Below are 21,128 nucleotides of genomic sequence, written 5' to 3' on the forward strand. Positions count from 1 at the left end.
TTTAGCTTGTTTTAAGAACAAATTTACTTAAATTGTGTATATTTTTGTCTAAAAACTAGACTTATTTTCTTAGGTCATTTTGCTCATCCAGAAAATACACCTTGATTTAAGAATTTTTTTAGATATTTGTACTGAAAACAAGATAAAAATACTAACTAAGAAAGTCATTTTTTGCAGTGTAGCTAAAACAGCAAAACGTATAAATTATGTGTATTGTCTTAACCATCTGTATCACCTGGCAAAGTGTTGAAGTCGTCTATATAGTACATGTGTTCACTGTCAGGGTCCGAAGCAATCAGATTAAGCTCCTGCAGGAACTCGACATGCGTCGGATCGCTAGTGTTAACGATTCCCAAAGCATACATCTCGATGTTGGCCGCGTGCGCCTCTCTAACAGCAATGTCCAGCTTCACCGGTTCCCGCTTATCAGTTTGGCCGTCGGTGATGACGATGGCGACCTTCCTCACCCCGGTCCTGGCACTGTAGAACGCTTCCTGAGTAGCTCTACGAATGGCAGAACCCGTGTACGTGCCCTCGCCCATGTAAGGAACCCTGTATATGGCCTGTTTAATGTCCTGTTTGGAAACGTAGCGCGCGAGGTTAAACACGAGCTGTACCTCCAGGCTGTACAGAACCAGGCCAACTCGGGTGGCCAATCGGCTCACGGTGAGTCTGTCGACTAAAGCGGCCACAAAATCTTTTATGATCTTGAAGTTGTCAGGCCCGACGCTCTCCGAGCTGTCAATCACAAACACGAGCTCCATAGGGCTTTCTTTACATCTCACACCACAGCCTGAAAGACAAAACATTGGCAAATTTTTATAAAATGTAATGTTTATAAATAAAAATTATGTATATGCTAACTTTTGTTAATGCATTAGCTAACATGAACTACCGATGAATGATACTCTTACAGCATTTATTAATCTTTGTTTAAGTTAATTTTGGCATTTACTAATATGTTTAAAAAAATCAAAAAACATTAGCTATTGCACACTGAAATAACATGAACAATATTTTGGCATTAAATATATAAATATATACAAATATTAATTAATGCTGACTATATTGCTAATTGTTAGTTCATGTTACCTAATGCACTCATGTCAACAAATATAACCTTATTGAAAGAGTTAAACATTTGTCATACCACAAATCTCCCTTATCATCTTGATTATTTCTTCCCTCTGAAAAAAAACCCATCAGTGTCACTTAAATATAGATATAATAGTATATAATGTTTTACTGTGATGTAAAAGATGTAAACAACATACCGTTAGCCCCGCCTCCCCTTTAATGCCTGCTCTACCCTGAAAAAAATGTAATGAATTATCACAAATTTCTCAAACTTCACTGCATAAAACATATATGACTCTTACAGACTTTAAAACAATAAATTACATTTTGAATTTTTAACATTAACATTTACAATAAAGGTGCAGTGTGTAACTTTTAGAAGGATCACTTGACAAAAATGCAGTATAATATACAATAGGGCCGGGAGAAAAAACGATACTGTCGATACACCTTTATCGATAACGATAGAAAAAAAACCTCCTGTTAATGCATTGCTAAAACTGCATTGGACTACATTACATAGATGTCGCTTAAAATCCACACACAGCACCTTTAAATTTAACTTGTATTTATCTGGGTTCCCACACCTTAGTTAACTTCAAATTCAAGGACATTTCAAGGACTTTCCAGGTCAAATACTCTCAAATTCAAGAACTAAATGTGGGGACACATTTCAAGTGAGAGCAAGGTTACATCGTGTTACCTTTTAAGATACATTGTTACAGTTCCCTTTCAAGGGAACTCGCGCTGCGTCACTGCGGTGACACCTTGGGGAAGCCTTCAGGGGTAAGTGCGTCTGAATGTGCATATCAAATTTAACCAAGGGTAAGGTCTTAACGACAAAGACAGGGTGACGCAGGAGCCAAGAAGTATATCGCTATATGAAATATTGCCAAAGACGGCGTTACAGGAATGCAGGAATTATGGCAAGGGAGACGCAGCGTCTCGTTCCCTTCTCAGGGAACAACAGTTACATACGTAACCCGAGACGTTTTCATGTGTCAAACACAATTATGCAAAAAAGCATTTTGGTATGAATCAACATTCACATACAGAAGATATAAGCATTTAAAGCAAACAATTTAGCATGTGTGCTTAAAAGTCTAGAATTTTTATGATATTATCCTACACTACACAGGGAATAATATGGATTTTTTTGCATAAAATAGATTCAAGCACTCTCAATCACAAACTTTCAAACATTTCAAGGACCTGTGGGAACCCTAATTTATGTATTTTATAAAATACTTCTTGAAAGGTGTATCTTCAGTGTAACATGATCAACTCAATGCTACAGATTAGCTTTGATTTAAAGGGATAGTTCGGCCAAAAACGATATTAAACCCATGATTTACTCACCCCCAAGCTGTCCGAGTTGCATATGTCCATCGTTTTTCAGACAAACACACCCTCGGATACTCTAGAAAACATTTTAGATCCCTCTGTTCACCAAATGCAATGCCACGGGGTCCAGCAATAGTCCACGACCCTCAAGTCCAAAAAAAGTGCGTCCATCCCCCACAAATTAAATCCAAACGGCTCCAGGATGATAAACAAAGGTCCTCCGCGGGCAATCCGTGCGGCGTTGCTGTAGAAATATCCATATTCAAAATGTTACCAACGCTATAAACTACCTTCCGGTAGCGCCACCATCTTGGAGTGATGCGCATTCAGGATGAGAGCTTACGCAGCGTACAGAGTTTCTCTGCTGCTGCTCTGTGCCCCCGCCCTCCGAATTTGTCATACGTCACTAAGAAAAGTGCGTACACTACGCTAATACTCTCTCCTGAGTCTAAGATGGCGACGCTACCGGAAGGTAGTTTATAACGTTAATAACATTTTAAGTATGGATATTTCTACAACAACACCACACGGATTACCCTCAGAAGACCTTTGTTTATCATCCTGGAGCCCTTTGGATTTAATTTGTGAAGGATGGACGCACTTTTTTTGGACTTGAAGGTCGTGGACTATTGCTGGACCCCGTAACATTACATTTAATGAACAGAAAGATCTAAAATATTTTCTAAAATATCCGAAAATGTGTTTGTCTGAAAAACGATGGACATATGCAACTCGGACAGCTTGGGGGTGAGTAAATCATGGGTTTAATATCGTTTTTGGCCGAACTATCCCTTTAAAAAGGGCAGGGCACTTTGTCCATAGAAGTTTAATAGTTTACATCAAATTTGTCAGTGATATTTGTCACTGAAAGTAAAAAACTGTGACATTTCTTTTACTAACTGACTGTCCAGGAACACCAGGATCTCCCATGTCACCTTTGATCCCCTTCCCTCCTCTCTCACCTGGCAATCCACGATCACCCTGAGAAACAGAGATGGATCTCATGTTAACAGTGTATGAATGTTCCTTCATAACACATAACAAAATCACAGACCTTTGACCCTGGGATTCCTTCTCCAGGAAGTCCCCTCGGTCCTGCCACACCCTGTGACCCCTGATCACCCTGTAAAAATCAAATGCACCTGCCGAACTGAACGGTTTACTTGCAAATGCAATATGGGTTGTTTAATCACTCAAAACTATATAAAGAAAGCATGCAAAACAGGAAATGACTTGATTATCCACATGCTTGCATCAGTGTCTCACCTTTGGACCCTGTAAGCCTTGTCCGGGTGGTCCAGTAGGCCCAGGAAGTCCTGGCCTTCCCATTGTACCCTGATGTGTACAGAAACACAGTATTCAAGAAGGAAAAACACATTCAGACTCATGCATGCTGAGATACATTTATGCATTTGGCAGAAGCGTCTTGCAGGGCATATCTATGCTTTAACAGTATGAGTCTTTCTTGACGATCAAACCCATGCATTCCTAACACAATGGTCTACCGATTGAGCCACAGGAACACTAAGATAAAAGCAACGGTTGGACATCTGGACTGATGTTGCAGGGATTGTCGGGATTTGTTGGACAGATGTAAGAGATTTGAAGCTGGTGTGTCTGTCTTATGATGAATTAATGACTTCCATCTATGAATACTGATAAGGTACAGTATAATTAATGTGAGGAAAGAATTTTTTAACATGTTTTTTTCAGTATAAAAGTTTATTCAGGTTTACAAAAACACAGACTGACTTACAGGTGGTCCTTGTAGTCCTTCTCCTGGCTGTCCTGGTGGGCCGGGCAAACCTCTGAAGCCAATGTCACCCTGAGAACACAGTCATGGTATAACATCTGTGGTTACACCCACATTTTAAAAAAGGTTTTGACAAGAGATTAAAAGACATTTGGAAGCTGTATCTTTATATCCGGCTATTATTTATTTTGATGGATGGAATAACAAATGATGTTAATTCTTCTGGAAGGCAGTAAAAAAGCAATTGCATAGAAAATGAATTGCCACCTACAGCTGATGATTGGATTGACATTAAACAATATATGTATGTAATGAAGGAACCTAGATATAGACGATTGTTTTGTGAAACAGTAATGCCTTTAAACGTATAAATAATACATATTTGCTGTTAAAATGAGGAAAATATGAAAAGGTCTGTATAAACTTGAGTGTTTCAATTTCATAACAATGGCAGTTATGATTGGTTGCAATGCATTTCTTTGCATTGACACATGCATCTTTCTTTATTGTAAAAAAGCATTTCTGGCTTCATCAATATATGCATTGTCCTACTGAAATAAAAAAATTCAAAATTCAATACATAAAATATGAACTAATATAGATGGTCATGACAATCCACATACCTTTGGTCCTGGTAAGCCAATCCCCTCTGGACCAGATTCTCCCTGAAGGCCAGGTGGACCTCGAGCGCCCTGCGCATATCAAAAGACTTGAAATACAACGACATTCTATCTACATTCGCAACGACACTTAAGGGCCGTTCACATTTTAACGATATCTATACCTATTTAAAAAATATCGTTTTAAAAACGATTTTAAAGAGAATAGGAATAACAAAAAAAATTTTTTTAAAGAAAATGTGCAATTTTAGCGAAGGTAAATGATTTACTTGTATTGCACGTCGTGAGCTTATTAGCATAAAGTTATCGTTATCGTCCAGTGGTGTGGATACTATATAGTAAACTTTCAAGGGGTATCACACTAGCATTTTTGGTGCACAACCGGATCCGAATGACGGCAGAATTCTGTTCGTTTGGATGACGTGAACATTGTTTTCCGAATTGAAAGGTATAGCGGAAGATTTTCCCGCATTTTTGAAAAGAAACGCCCTCTCCACTGTTTTAAAAAATGCACATGCACAACTCTACCTGCTCCCAAGAGGGAACGCCTATTAAACGTGTGCACAAGCTTACATCAACTTTTACTAGTACTAGCAGTGATTTTAAAAGGATTTCTCCAAATAGCATGCCAAACTTTACCTGTCGAGTAGAAACGTCGCGATGGATGTATCAGTGGAAAGCCCAACCTGTGCTTTTAGCGCATGCCAGCCTATGAAATATTCTCCCAAAATACTCTTTCTACAGATGCCGTTCTCTTCTTGTCATACGATTCGTAGACACCTTTTCTCTTGCAACCCTCAGACATTTTGAAAAAAAAGAACAACGAAACCGTGCGAAGAAAGCAAAAACTACATAGGAACGACCACGTTCGACGGCCTTATGTAAACACATCACCAGCATGATTGACAGCTAGGAGGACCAATAGTCTTGATGATCCACCCGGAAAAAGAAAATCATCCGCTATACCTTTAAGTGCGCACCGCAACCAGAAAATGGTGGTCTGGGGTGTGGTTCGTGTGGATTGCGGTACGGTTCGCTGCTGATATAAATGTAATCGAAGTAAATCGTGACACAAAATATACACAAACGTTTTTTTTTATAAATGGAGGGACGTTCTACAGATTACGATAGGTAAGAACGAAATGGTTCTTTCAAGAACCTTTGACTTCTAAGGCTTCGACAAATTTTTAAGAGGTTTAAAAGTGTACAAGGAAAATTTCTCAGAAACAAACTGTCTTGTTTAGGGGAACAATGGTGTTAATTAATGGTTTATGGGACTAAACTTATAATCTTTGATACAATATACAATCCCTCAGCTTTAAGAAACAAAATAAGACCTAATCCAAAATTATCAAGCAGAGTATAATTAAATATTTGCTTAAGAGAAACACATTTTTAGTAGCGCATGTGTATATAATCACCTCTGGACCAGGATAGCCGTCACCTTTTGGACCACTCAGACCAGGAGGACCCGGCTCACCACGATCACCCTTACAAACAATCAGATGAGTGGCTTAATCAAAAATAAAGTTCAAATAAGTTACTCAAGTTTATTGGAAAACAATGGATGACCTTTGGCCCTGGAAATCCATATCCAGTCTCTCCTACTGGACCGGTCGGACCTGGTGGACCTACATCACCCTGCAGTTGACACAATGTGTTTTAACAGGCATTCTGAATAAAAAAGTATTTGTTTTTGTTGGGATACGGACCAGTTAATGAAAACTTTACCTTTGGTCCTGGTATTGCACGTCCGGGAAGTCCAGGTACACCCTGTCGCCCAAGAGTGCCGGGTTCACCCTACAAAGAAAAAAAAATACAGAAAAGAAAAAGTTCAAGTCATTAGTAAAAACCAGCTAAATATCAAAATTACTCCATGATGTATTTACCCTCAGGAAAACCGAGATACACATGTCCATCATCTTTCATACGAGCACATTTTGAGTTATTTTATTAAAGGCGATGTTTGAAAAACGCTTTGGAAAAGGAGTCGGGCCGACTACCAAAACACACTTATAGTCAATCAGCAGTAAGGAGCGTGTCTACTATCCGACATCCTTGCCGGGTTGCATATGTGTGGGGCGGGTCTATCAACAGAAGGTCAAAATTTTATTGGGGTAGGGGCGTGTTTGTTTAGGTGATTTCAAATATCAACATTGGCTTTCAAACATCGTGGACTTCGCCTTTAAATGTCCTTACTTTTTCAAGTTTGATAATGGGTGAAAACAAGGATCAGGGAACATCTGACTTTGAATCCCCAAAAAGTTCATCCAATCTTTACATAAGTACATGGCTCCAAAGGGTTAATAAAGGTATTTTGCGAGTAATCGATGCAATTTTAACATATCTATACATAATAAACTGTAAAAACTAGCTTCCGGTAACAACGCCATCTTGGAGTCGATTTTGAGCGTAGTGAGAACTAATTTTGATATATGGCTTGAGTATCGCTTTCAAAATGACAAAATATTTAATAATGCAAATATTGGTTTCACCTTTGGCCCGGAGGGTCCAGGTATTCCCGGCGGTCCTGCTAACCCACGGATTCCCCGTTGACCCTGATCACCCTAAAAACCAATCAAATTATATTTTACAATACAATACTGTACTATTCATAGGGTCTTGCATAGGTTAAATATGTAAATAAAGGAGAAAATTAAAAAGGAGATACTTTTTCACCCTGGATGCCCACTCCTGCTGCTCCTTCAGGGCCTCTCAACCCAGACACCCCTGGTTCTCCCTGCAATACAAACAGAAATGTGTGTTTTTTGGGGTGAAATGGTTGGAGATAGGGTTTACAAATTAAGGCAGGGCTGGTACCTTCTGTCCTGGAGCTCCATCCTCCCCAGGCAGACCCGGTAAACCTGACAACCCAGAAGCCCCAGGTTCTCCCTGTGTATGCAGAGAACAATTCAGAACTTCATTTGTGGTCACCAAATACCCTGAACCGTCAGGTTGTGCTGTTGATAATATACAATAGATGACGCCCACTTTTAAAAAGACCTTAATGGAAAATGCCTTACTTTTGGACCCTGGTCACCTGCTCCTCTTTCTCCTGGTGTGCCAGTCTCACCTGGTAAACCTTGATCGCCCTTAAGCCGCACATGTACAAACATACAGATGGTTTGGGTCCATAAATCAACACACAATGAGAATCTCTATTACAGTCTGATATTGTTACAGTGTGCACTGGATGATGGGAAACCCTTACCTTCGGTCCGGGGTAACCCTCACCCTGTGGTCCTCTGCTTCCAGGGGGTCCACGTGGTCCTTCCACACCCTAAAACAAAACAAAACAACCCAACAATGCATTGATCATTTCCAACACTGATGTACAGTACATTACCATAGATTTTACATTATCATCGGCACATGCTGTAGAGTAAGGCGCTATTCTACTCCTAATTCAAGTTTAGCAGTACCTTATCTCCTTGGATTCCTGTGCCAGGAAGCCCCATTCTTCCTGGAGGGCCAGGAGGACCAAAATCACCCTACATAAATATTACATTACCAGTTATGTTTAAACACACCAACATATAAACAGGTAACACTTTAAAAGAAGTTTGTATTTGCTAAGTACAAACTCAGATGAACACAAAAATAGGTATATTTGACAACCTGAGAAAACAAAAAACCCACCAGGGGGCAAACATAAGACTAGATAACTTAAAGAACAGACTAGGCAGGAACAAACAATAACTAGTTCTGCACAGTGTATTGGTTTTCCGAGTTTCAGTTTTGCGCGTGTCGGTTCTATGTGTCAGATATGCGCATGTCAACAGTGCGTGTGTCGGTTCTGCACGTGTTAGTTCTCTGTGTGTCTGTTTTCCACATGTCGGTTCTGCACGTGTCGGATCTGCACATGTCAGTTCTCTGTGTCTATTCCACACTTGTCAGTTCCCCGCGTATCGGTTCTCCATGTGTTGGTTCTCCGAGTGTCGGTTCACCGAGTGTTGGTTCTGTGGATGTCAGTTTTACGCATATCAGTTCTCCACATGTCGGTTCTATACATGTCAGATATGCGCATGTTGGTTCTACATATGTCGGTTCTCAGGGTGTCGGTTCTTAACATGTCAGAAATGCACATGTTGGATCTCCGCTTGTTGGTTCTGCACGTGTCAGAAATGCTGGTTCGATGCCTGTCGGTTTTCAGGGTGTCAGTTCTCAGGGTGTCACACAGAGTGTGTCTCAGTGTGTTGGTTCTGCTCATGTCGGTTCTCAGGGTGTCGGTTCTCCGAGTGTCGGTACTCCGCGTGTTGGTGTTATACGTATCAGATATGTGCATGTAGATTCTACTCTGCGTGTTGGTGTTATACGTATCAGATATGTGCATGTAGATTCTACTCTGCGTGTTGATGTTATACGTATCAGATATGTGCATGTAGATTCTACTCCGCGTGTTGGTGTTATACGTATCAGATATGTGCATGTAGATTCTACTCCGCGTGTTGGTGTTATACGTATCAGATATGTGCATGTAGATTCTACTCCGCGTGTTGGTGTTATACGTATCAGATATAAGCATGTAGATTCTACTCCGCGTGTTGGTGTTATACGTATCAGATATGTGCATGTAGATTCTACTCCGCGTGTTGGTGTTATACGTATCAGATATGTGCATGTAGATTCTACTCCGCGTGTTGGTGTTATACGTATCAGATATGTGCATGTAGATTCTACTCCGCGTGTTGGTGTTATACGTATCAGATATGTGCATGTAGATTCTACTCCGCGTGTTGGTGTTATACGTATCAGATATGTGCATGTAGATTCTACTCCGCGTGTTGGTGTTATACGTATCAGATATGTGCATGTAGATTCTACTCCGCGTGTTGGTGTTATACGTATCAGATATGTGCATGTAGATTCTACTCTGCGTGTTGGTGTTATACGTATCAGATATGTGCATGTAGATTCTACTCTGCGTGTTGGTGTTATACGTATCAGATATGTGCATGTAGATTCTACTCCGCGTGTTGGTGTTATACATATCAGATATGTGCATGTAGATTCTACTCTGCGTGTTGGTGTTATACGTATCAGATATGTGCATGTAGATTCTACTCCGCGTGTTGGTGTTATACGTATCAGATATGTGCATGTAGATTCTACTCCGCGTGTTGGTGTTATACGTATCAGATATGTGCATGTAGATTCTACTCCGCGTGTTGGTGTTATACGTATCAGATATGTGCATGTAGATTCTACTCCGCGTGTTGGTGTTATACGTATCAGATATGTGCATGTAGATTCTACTCTGCGTGTTGGTGTTATACGTATCAGATATGTGCATGTAGATTCTACTCCGCGTGTTGGTGTTATACGTATCAGATATGTGCATGTAGATTCTACTCCGCGTGTTGGTGTTATACGTATCAGATATGTGCATGTAGATTCTACTCCGCGTGTTGGTGTTATACGTATCAGATATGTGCATGTAGATTCTACTCCGCGTGTTGGTGTTATACGTATCAGATATGTGCATGTAGATTCTACATCTGGCGGTTCTCTGAGTGTCGGTTCTATACATGTCAGAAATGAGCGTGTTGGTCAGACACATGCATGTCGGTTCTGCACATGTCAGTTTTCAGGGTGTCAGTTCTCTGTGTGTCGGTTTTCAGCGTGTTGATTCTCAGGGTGTTGGTCCTCTGTCCGTTCTCAGCATGTCGGTTCTCTGTGTCTGTTCTCCGTGTGCCGGTTCTGCGCGTGTCGGTTCCCAGGGTTTCAGTTCCCTTGCTTGTCAGTTTTGGGCATGTCGATTTTATACATGTCAGAAATGCGTATTAGTTCTGCATGTGTCGGTTCTTTGCTTGTTTGTTCTGCATGTATCGGTTCTCAGGGTGTCGGTTTTCCGAGTGTCAGTTTTCTGAGTGTCGGTTCTGCGCGTGTCGGTTCTGGATGTGAACTAAAATATGCAGGACAGGTGCCCTTCAGGAACAACGTCGCCAGGACAGGTGCCCTCTATCATTACGTAGCCAGTACGGTCTCCTAACGTCATAAGATAACCAAGTAGGTTCCAGGTACGTACAACATTCATACTACTTATATAATAATTTCATAACTTACTGGCAATGTTACGTCCCAGGGAGGTAATTTCATTACCATTACAATTATATAAACATTAATGTCCTTTTCTATTTAGGTTAGGTTGTTAAAACTTTTCAGTGTCAAAGTTTCCCTTAAATAAGTCAAAATAGAATAGCTATTTAACCACCATAGGAGCTGCTCTTTACAAAAAACACCTTCAGCGTGCTGCAAACGCACCTTAAATTACTGGTAATATTAATGGTAATACAGATAAAAGTAAAACAACATTCCAAACTGTAAATTCTGCAAATTATTTAAGTAAAACATATTTCAAGTAGGCTTATTTCTTTTAACTTTTTTCTCCAAACAGAGACATGATCATGTTTTGTTGATTTAAAGGACAAGTTCGGTATTTTACACTTAAAGCCCTATTTTCAGATTGTTTATGATGAAATAGAACGATTTTGACAGAAATTTCGACATATGCGGTTACACAGAATGGGTTTAATGGTGCACTGGAACAATCCTTCCTAAAATGCATTAAACTTTCGTTTACAAAGACGTGAAACTCACCGAGTGGTCAGGGGTGTTCACTGATATGCTCACACAAAAATCGCTGCAAAATACGCATTCCAACAGGTTTTATCGTAGTTTTTGCCAACTCCATTGACTTATATTAGTTGTGCTGTGAGGTACGGTATTACTCCGCGCCGGGAACTTTGTTTCTATTCTTGCAATTGGCAATGGCGGATTAGCGCCACCACATGGGCTGGAGTGTTTATTATTCAAGCTCTAAGCGGAAGAATATACGAGTGTGGGGCGTTTGGAAAAATAGGTCCACAAGTTAACAACGAATGCTAAAACAGCTGTTGGCATATCATTGAACACCCCTGACCACTCGGTGAGTTTCACGTCTTTGTAAACGAAAGTTTAATGCATTTTAGGAAGGATTGTTCCAGTGCACCATTAAACCCATTGTAAAGGTAGGAGGCTAGGAGCTGAAACACAAACACCCAAAAATTCTCGGGGCAGCCGCAGGTGTCGGGGTTTCGGTCAAAGCCGTTCTATTTCATCGTGGGCGGTCTGAAAGCAGGGCTTTGGGTGTAAAATACCCAACTTGTCCTTTAAAGGAACAGTATGTAGGATTGTGTCCAAAACTGGTATTGCAACCACAAAACTTGTGGCTAAAACTGGTACTGCAATCACACACAACTGGTGGCCAATACAAAAAAAGACAACATAAACATCCGTTGAGGGCTGCAACTCCACTTTTTAAATGACAATATTCTGGCCAGACCACTGTTGTCAGTGATATAAGTATTTGAAATGAAAATGATTTCTTAATGTTTAGTGACATATAAGGGCCATTTTATGATTATTTGATATAAATTTCTTACATACTGTTCCTTTAATGCTACTTGTGAATGAAAGTAAACCCCTAGGGGAAATTATGATATTTTAGAAAATGTATTTATAAATAAGTGAACAACGCGAATCCATGAATGACTTTATTTCTTTATTTAAGACAGAGTAGCAAGAGTAGCAGCAGCTGTGGGTTTTGTCTAGAAGGGATACAGCGAACTCTAAAAAGTTTAGGCAAAGAGTATAGAAGCCCAAGAGGCGAAACTCTGTTGTGTTATGGGTAACAGTCTGTAGATGGTGCTGCGGAGCCACGGCCGCCATTATGGACTGTAAGCTGCTGAAATCGTTAGCGCGCCTCACAACTGTGAAGATGAGCAAGTGGTTAAAACGCAAGCAGTGTTCTGCAATGAATTGCAAAAATTATCAGTCCACCAGAAACTTGTTAATATTTTTGTGATATTCTATGTAAAAGATTAACTCTTAAGAAATGTTCATTTATAATTTTATTTATTTATTTTTCCAAATCATATATGGTGATGTTCACTCATTTCAAAATCAACATTTGAATAAATATCTTATTACTGTGTGTCTGCCTATATATTATTTCATGAATTTCTGTTATTCATATAACAAGGAAAATGCATAATAGAACATAAATATTGATAGATTAAAGGTTTGCAGTAATTTTATAATTGTATCTTTGCAAACCGTAAGTGGTAGGCTAATGAAGCCGATTCGGTGGGGGACATACCCTTACGAAAACGAATCTTATAGTATTTTTGGACAAAATAGTATCGTAATCTTATAGGAATACTATAGTAATTTGGGACATACTATAGAAGTACGATAAGACTACTGTGGAAGTGCTGTAGCGGCTTTGGAATGTTATAGAGGTATTAGAACATCACAGAAGTATGTTATGTTCTGTAATGCCTCTATGGTATCCTGGAGCCGCTGTGGTGTTTCTGTGGTAGTCTTATCGTACTTTTATAGTAATATTTTGTCCCAAAATACTATTTTCCTAAGGATAATTGGGCCATGCATAACCACGTTGTTTTCGTATTTAAATATGACGACCAGAAAAAAAAAGAAGTTATGCCAAGTTTTTGTTATGTTAAGTTGGTTCAGTGCCATTGACTCTCATTATTTTTCGGCGTTTTCCTTCAGTTTTCAGTCCATAATGGCGGCCGCGCCGTCACGTCATGGGGGCAACTGTTGCTATGGAGCGTTCTATTGAGTTTCGCCTCTTGGGCTTCTATACTCTTTGGTTTAGGATTAGATTTGGAGTTAGGATTAGGATGAAACAGTGGTCTTGGCTAGATGGGATACAGCTACAACCTTTATCCCGTGAAATGTTGAGTTTAAGACGGGAATGTTTTGGCGTGGGGGCCCGCCACGGCAGAATGCATGTAGTGGAAACACTGATATAATTTATTTTCCAAGAAAACGAAACTTTTATTCATGCAACATTTCAATTATTGCTATCAAATGGAAATCAGCATGAATGCTCTGAACAAGCTCACGATGTGCTGTATGTTTTACCTTATCTCCTTTAATACCTGGACCTACTGGCCCTCTGGGTCCCTTCGAGCCCTCCAGGCCCCTCTCACCCTGTCAAACACAAAAAATACATTAAACCTGGGTATTTTAGGCTGAAATAAAGCCTGTTTACATTTACATTTCAATGTCTAGTATGGTCACGGGGTGGGTTGTAAAAATAGATACAGTGGTGCATGTTATGTTGTTTTTATGACATTTTTTTTGTTTGTTTATTAAGGTGCTCTGGCTTGTTTTCACCCTAAAATCTTTATGATATTGCAGTCCCTTGATATAAATCTACAGGATTTTTTCTTTCCAAGAAAGAAATACTGATGATATTAATGAAGCAGACATCGTTTAGATGTGTCTTCCAAATACATACAAGTAAATGACATGCTGTGCACTTCTTAGTTATACTGTAGAGACAAAAACAGTAAGATTTGATCAAGGTCCAACAACTGTTTTGTAGCCCAGGCATATGCAAAATATCAGATGATTTATTCAGACTTCAAAGAGTTTGTAATATAATCCATGAATTCAAGACAACACATTTTACACACTGAATGTTAACACAGCTTTGAAATGACTCATATACTCGGCATTTTAAAACACACCCGCACTGAGTGATGAAAACAATAAAACGTGTGATGTGTGTACCTTTGGCCCTGGGAAACCTTCTCCTGGATGTCCTTTCTCTCCTGGCAAACCCTGAGGCCCCTGTATACCCTTTAAAAGCACAGACCAATGCAAGCTTAGTAACACACCAGGTTATGTTTAACCAACTGGTCAGCTAAGTCATGCAGCCCTTATTCTGAGCATGATCGCATTGACATTTGGTACCGGTAGGCCTGGCTCGCCGATCCCAGGAGAACCAGGTGGACCCATTCTGCCTTGCAACCCCACATCACCCTACAAATTAAAAACACAAAGGAAAGCATTTATAATCAGTTATACATACAAAAGGTTCCTTATTTCACTGAAAATTAAAGTCTACCTTTGGTCCAGGAAGGCCAATTCCAGTCTCACCCTGAATTCCCGGTGGTCCAGGAAAGCCTCTCTCCCCCTATAAAACCATAAACATTCAGAATAATGATAACAGGTCCAATATTTATGTGTGAATTGTGCTCAAGATGTCTTTTTCCCAGCATGAAACCCTGTTGGTGGTTCAGACGGGTGAGTTTGACGCTCACAAAAAAAGGTTAATTAAAGGGATATATCACTTTAAAATAAAAATTCTGTCATCATTTACTCATCCTCATGTTGTTTTAAACCTGTATGAATTTATTTTCTAATGAACACAAATTATGGTAAACACATAGCAGATAGTGACCATTGAATTCCATAGTAGGAAAAAATATTTTGGAAGTATTGTGATAAATGATGAAGAAAATATTTGGAAATGTTGGTAAGCACCCATTAAATTCCATCATATTTTTTTTATTCCTACTATGGAAGTCAATGGTTAAAATCAGCTGTGTGCGTAACTAATTTATCAAAATATCTTCTTTTGTGTTCATCAGAAAAAATAAATTCATACAAGTTTAGAACAACATGAGGAGGAGTAAATGATGACAGAATTTTCATTTTAAAGTAAACTATCCCTTTAAATCACATAGTTTTAATATTTTTGAATAGTTTTGTTGCATGAATGGTAATTTATTTAGTTACGGTAAATAAATTTACACAACCATTCAGATGTTCTACTTTTCAGAAACTATAAATGATGAACTAATTCTTTAGCAAAATATGTAACACAAATGTTATTGTGACACTATGAATAGAATTGTCTGTGAAGTAACTAGAGGTCTAATTGGATCCAAAAACCTGAGGTCCAACCCAAGACCCAAGCTTGTTTGGGTATAAAACATTGACGAGTGCCTCGGACACGGGTCGGATATAAGTGGCCTCGGAATTATGATCGGTCAAATAACAAATATTTTTTACGATTACGCCAGTAATGATGCTACAGTCGAGTGATTGACATTTCAGCACTTCGTGACCAAGGAGCAACCGGTCTCTCTGATAAAGCCAACATAAGGCCGGGGTATACCTTTTTTACGCGTCCGGCTCGCGCTCGCACACGTCCGCGCAGCTTTCCAAGTATACTCCCCGCGGCTGTGGGGGGGTGTAACTCATCCATTTAAAATGATAATATTTAGCCGTAAAGTTTTGCATAATTAAGGGCGTGGCCACTTGAGTGACGGGTTAACTGCCACTGCTGCACTACTGTCGAGTTAGGCAGGCATGGTTTCACAAACCAGCCACCTCAGCTTCACCCACGTCCCGCCTCTTTACCAATTTTCGGTTATCAGTGAATAATGCGTGGTGACGTGCGGCGAAGATGGAGACGGCAGGAAACAATCTTTTAGCTGTTGGATCCATCAGAAAATGCCATCCGCTGCATGACACTGTGTGTTACCAAGAAGATTTTTTTTGTGCTGGCAAAAATGGGTTCAAAAGAAATTGCTGTTGGGTCAGGAGACTAATTTTATCGAGTTGGGTTTTTCTCATAGACTGTAAAAAATATGGACGTAGTGTTCGTGACATCACCCATAGGTTTGTGAAGAGCATCTTTGAAGCAAATAATTGACGGAGCCTGCTTTCGCCATCTTCGCCGCGCAAATTGGTTAAGAGGTGAGACGTAGGTGGCTGGTGTTTAAACCTTGCCCGCCTAGCTCGGCGGTAGTGACATCAGTGGGAGTTCACCCATCACTCAAGTGGCCACACCCTTAATTATGCAGAACTTTAAGATTTAATATAATTTAAACGGATAAATTAAAAAAAAAATTCACCCCCCTCACAGTTGTCATTAAGGGCAAAATTAGCTACAGTATATAACCAAAATAAATTTTTGTACCAGGTTGTAAACATATTATTTTCTGCTGTAAAGTTGGGCATTTTAACATGGGGGTCTATGGAGATTGACTCCCTTCAGTGATGCGTGGGTCAGTGTATAAACAACCCGCACCCGACTAAGGTTTTCAACTAACCCGGCTGCAACTAAGACTGCAAAAAAAAATATTGTACCAACCTGCTTCCTGGCCCGCATTTTTTAATGTAGTAATTGTTTAAATGGTTTATTGGCATCTTTATTTCAAACGACCCGACCAACCGCGACCTGAACATCATTAAAAATATTTTTGGATGATTCGTAACCGCGTGTGACTGCAGGCACCCGCTCATTTTGGATCAACCCGCACATCACTGACCCCCTTTTGGAGCCTCTAGTGGCCAGTCGATGAATTGCAGCTTAAGTCACTTCCGTATTGGCTTCATCAGAGAGGATTGCCCCTCAGTTTTTCCCTAAAAAAAATGTATTTATGCAGTGCAGGTTCAGGTAAGAAGCAATTCGTGTCAAGTTATGCCTGGGACATATCATGGACCCAAAAAGACCTCTAGAAGCACCTAAATAATGAAAGCATTTACACATAAAATCATTTCATGATGATAGATAACTGTACTGTATATCATGCCTTAGGCGCAGGTCTGTCTGCATTCCTTCATTGGGCACATGCACAAAGGGTCTTACAAAATGCATGGCTCATGTCAGTCATAATGAATTAAAGACTGCTATTACTGTATTCAAACCCATAAGGTGAAACTCTTTACGCGTCACATGCATGTGCAAGAGCAAGTTCAGACATCTGTTGTTCAGCTTAAACACGATCAAGAGAACATTCCAGAATAATAATTAAGCTTGGTGTAGAAGTACATTAATGCCTTTCTTCACTGATAAAGAAGATCTAGAGCAGTGGTCTTAAACATGTTGCCCGCGGGCACCAGGTTGCCCACACAGTCTGCGAGTTGCCCGCCAAAGCACATTCTATTAGAAGCCTCAGTATTTATTTATTACACATTTTTTATTAGCTCAGCTTCTTTTATGTATGTAATAAAATAAAATCAACAGGCTTTTGAGTATACTATATAAAAAGTAACCCTCCAGATTGTTTTATCTATTGTTTTGTTTTTGTTACTCATAAATGCATGTAAATCCACTAACAATATAATTTTTTTTAGACTTTTATAAGAATCGGAAGCAAAGTTCACCGTTATGAATCTGTCCCACTTATTTTACTCTTCCACATGCTATCTGCTATTTTCCCCCCAAAATTCATTGCCAAATTATACTCACTTTATTGCCAGGAGGACCCTCAGGACCGCCGTCCCCATTAGGTCCAGGCAAACCCTGCAAGGAAATTAGCATTTAACCAGGGTAACAGGTAAAATGCATATTTTGTCACAAATGCATTGTAAGTATTATCAAGACATCCCTGCATTCCTCGACTTCCTCTGTTGCCAACAGGACCCTCAGGACCCTGTAAAGAATCAGACATTATCAGACAGCGTGTAGCAGGTTATTATCTATGAAGATACAGTAGATAAAGTCTCACTGACTCTGTCTCCTTTAATTCCTGGTGGTCCACATTCTCCTCTCTCACCCTTTAAAGCAAAACCACACGCACATCACATAGTTCAGAGACACAGATATCAATGTATATGAAGTCAGCACAACATTAAAGGGCACATATTATGCAAAATTCACGTTTGGACATAAATGTGTGTTGGCAAAACACAACAAGCTTACAATGAAAAAATCGTTTTTTTTTTTTAATCCCCATTAAACCAAAGACATGCCGTTTTGATTCTCTTGTTAATATGACATCACACTGATAAAGCTCCACCCATGGCCATTGACTGACTGGTTAATTTTACTCTAAGCCTAATGTTGCTAAATATACTATTGTCTCAGACTGTATTCACAGGAGTCAGATCTTTTTTTACTGAAAGCGCTTACTGTGTGTTGGTAAGGGAGTGAGGAGCTGTAGCTCATTTGCATTTAAAGGTACACACATCAAAATAGCTCGGATGCAAATTTGCGGGGCATTTTGGACATGCTATAATAAATGATCTGTGAAATATTTTGAGCTAAAACTTCACAGACAAATTCTGGGCACACCTGAGACTTTTATTACATCTTGTACAAATGGTCATAATATGTGCCCTTTTAAATACAAATGAAGAGTTTGGTTCCAAAACGCGATAAACGCCATTTTTGAAAAAAATGAGTTACTGCCAAAATCAGTATTATATCAGGTCAGTAGTTAAAAGTCAATTCTTAATTTTACGCAAAATCCAATATCTGCCGTGTTATTCTGTCATATTTTCTCCCTTTTTTCCCAAAATGCGATAAACGCCAATCCTCCTTTTTTACAGAACGCAATAAATCCATTCCAGAAATTACAGCCCACCATTCAAGCAATGTAAACAAACAATGGTGCGGCGCGTTGAGTACACGGAATCCTAGTTTTCCTCATCTACTTTGTACTTAGTGATCAACAAACAAAACAAAATAATACTTTAATTGCATTGATAAACCTGTGATGGTTTTCTGTGACGGGAAAGAAACGCCATCAACATCTAATAATTTACGCGAGAGGCACTCGGGTGCTTGTTCTCCCGACAACATCAAGCTTCTCATGCTAACACATTGACCCCAGAGGATCTTATGAAAAACTTTACATTATTTTACTCAAAGTCAATCGAGCAGGACCAAAACATTTTACAGCTGATCGCTGTGAAAAATGCTAAGCGACGACGTCAAGTATAACCGCAGCAATATGACAGTGATCTTAATATGACAAAGTAAGTATTTTGATTAATGACATTAATGTTTATTTTTTTGTCAGTATGTTCAACTGTTCAACTAAATGAATATAAAATGGCAAAGATGAATGCACATTTGGACATTGAATTAATAGATTTCGAGCATTTTGAAACAAAAACTGTCATGGATTTATTGCATTCTGTGGAAAAAATAATTCGTTTTTATAATAAATCTTTGAAAATCAAGTTATGGATTTGAATTTTTATGTTTTTATAACCTAAAGATGCTATGTGAAAGTTTGTAACAGAAAATAGTGGTTTTCATCTTGTCACTTTCTTGTTATAGAAAACAGGTTTTTACCGAATTTGTCAAAATGGATTTATTGCGTTTTGGAACCAAACTCTTCAAATAAAGATCACTTGCACATAATAATAATGCAATAATATTTGTGTTCTAACAATTATAAGGTTGAATACCTTCTCTCCTTTGTAACCAGGTTTCCCCTGATGATCAATAGAGAACACATAATGAGATAAACACAAGCGGATAAGAATCAGTCATGTTTAGGACTGAGATGATCACCTCTGTACCGTCTCGTCCAGGAAAACCACTGGACCCGCTCTCCCCCTGCAAGAAGCCCATCCTGTTTTAGGCAATGTGAAAAAATATTTGATTCACATACAGTAAGAGGTCATTCAAGATAACTTTGACCTTTTGTCCTTTGGCTCCTGGACTTCCATCTTCACCAGGCCGACCCTTCTTACCCTGCAGTCCAATGGTGGAAAAAAACTATGACATACAAACTAATAGCTTCATAAGGATTATTATAAACATTATTACATCAACATGGAATAAACAGAAAAACACCTTTGCTGAAGTGACTTGGTGGGTACCAAAACATTTCCATTAGGAATGGACAGATGTATTGGCCTATAATCTACCGTGCAACTAAACTGACATTCTAAAGTTTAGTTTCATGTGCTCACGCGAAACCTTTATGTGCAGATTTTTTTTTTTAAAGTTTAGTTTTGCGTGCACACATGAAACATTCGCTTTCACGTGCGGATGCGATAGATTCACGTACGCACGCGAAACTAAACTCAATAGTTTCACGTGCGCACACGATAGTTTCATGTGCACATGCGAAACTAAACTTTATTTAATTTTTTCTCCATGTCCCCTTAGGGGCTCCGTAATAATCAGTATCGGCAGATAAAAGCATTTTTATATTATTATTTAAAAACAGCCGATGAGCAGAGCAGATTTTCTAAGTAATCGAATAACGATTTCGGCACAGATGTTTTTGTATCGGTGCATAGTTTCCATCTCTCTCTTATGCATCCATCTTTGAGATTATTTCCTATTGCCTGCAGTTGTTTCGTTTCAATCACAGGTAAAAAATCATATGGGTGACATATCGTGTCATTAAGGGTCAGTTTGCTTGTAAACTAAATAAAAAAGCTATCCATTGATGTATGGTTTGTTAGAATTTGTCAATTGGTGTAACAAGTATATTCATAAAAAAATGTGGAATAAAATATAATCATCTGGTTTAGTGTAATATGATTTTTTTACATACATTTTTACATCATTTGTCAAAGATTGTTCAGAAAACAGAGCTGTTTTCATTATATGTCAGGACAAATATTACAAAAACACATTAAATTTTACATTTAGAAATAACAAATAAATTATGGTGGATAAAATGTTTAATATTTCTCATCTTTGGCAGTTACCCCATTTGACATTTTCAGGTCCATTCAGTCTTAACTTTCATAAAAATGGTGCAAATGTATTTTTA

At 39.0% G+C, this 21,128-nt stretch overlaps 1 protein-coding gene across 1 annotated transcript in view; it reads right to left on the reverse strand.

The window, feature by feature from the left end:
• col28a2b (collagen, type XXVIII, alpha 2b) overlaps positions 1-21,128 on the reverse strand; it is a 38,507-nt gene that overhangs the window by 5,415 nt on the left and 11,964 nt on the right. Inside the window, exons 6-32 of the mRNA XM_073870683.1 lie at positions 20,039-20,092; positions 19,910-19,954; positions 19,804-19,830; positions 18,118-18,162; positions 17,992-18,038; positions 17,855-17,906; positions 14,717-14,785; positions 14,563-14,631; positions 14,380-14,448; positions 13,726-13,794; positions 8,217-8,285; positions 8,006-8,074; positions 7,818-7,886; positions 7,615-7,686; positions 7,466-7,534; positions 7,290-7,361; positions 6,526-6,594; positions 6,367-6,435; positions 6,216-6,284; positions 4,798-4,866; positions 4,178-4,246; positions 3,688-3,756; positions 3,476-3,544; positions 3,322-3,402; positions 1,275-1,310; positions 1,151-1,187; positions 236-793 (exon numbers count right to left, since the gene is read on the reverse strand). Coding sequence (XP_073726784.1) covers positions 236-793; positions 1,151-1,187; positions 1,275-1,310; positions 3,322-3,402; positions 3,476-3,544; positions 3,688-3,756; positions 4,178-4,246; positions 4,798-4,866; positions 6,216-6,284; positions 6,367-6,435; positions 6,526-6,594; positions 7,290-7,361; positions 7,466-7,534; positions 7,615-7,686; positions 7,818-7,886; positions 8,006-8,074; positions 8,217-8,285; positions 13,726-13,794; positions 14,380-14,448; positions 14,563-14,631; positions 14,717-14,785; positions 17,855-17,906; positions 17,992-18,038; positions 18,118-18,162; positions 19,804-19,830; positions 19,910-19,954; positions 20,039-20,092 — 2,161 coding nt within the window. The remainder of the gene's footprint in view (positions 1-235; positions 794-1,150; positions 1,188-1,274; positions 1,311-3,321; positions 3,403-3,475; positions 3,545-3,687; positions 3,757-4,177; positions 4,247-4,797; positions 4,867-6,215; positions 6,285-6,366; positions 6,436-6,525; positions 6,595-7,289; positions 7,362-7,465; positions 7,535-7,614; positions 7,687-7,817; positions 7,887-8,005; positions 8,075-8,216; positions 8,286-13,725; positions 13,795-14,379; positions 14,449-14,562; positions 14,632-14,716; positions 14,786-17,854; positions 17,907-17,991; positions 18,039-18,117; positions 18,163-19,803; positions 19,831-19,909; positions 19,955-20,038; positions 20,093-21,128) is intronic.

Source organism: Misgurnus anguillicaudatus, chromosome 8, assembly GCF_027580225.2.
Source record: "Misgurnus anguillicaudatus chromosome 8, ASM2758022v2, whole genome shotgun sequence".
NCBI lineage: Eukaryota > Metazoa > Chordata > Actinopteri > Cypriniformes > Cobitidae > Misgurnus > Misgurnus anguillicaudatus.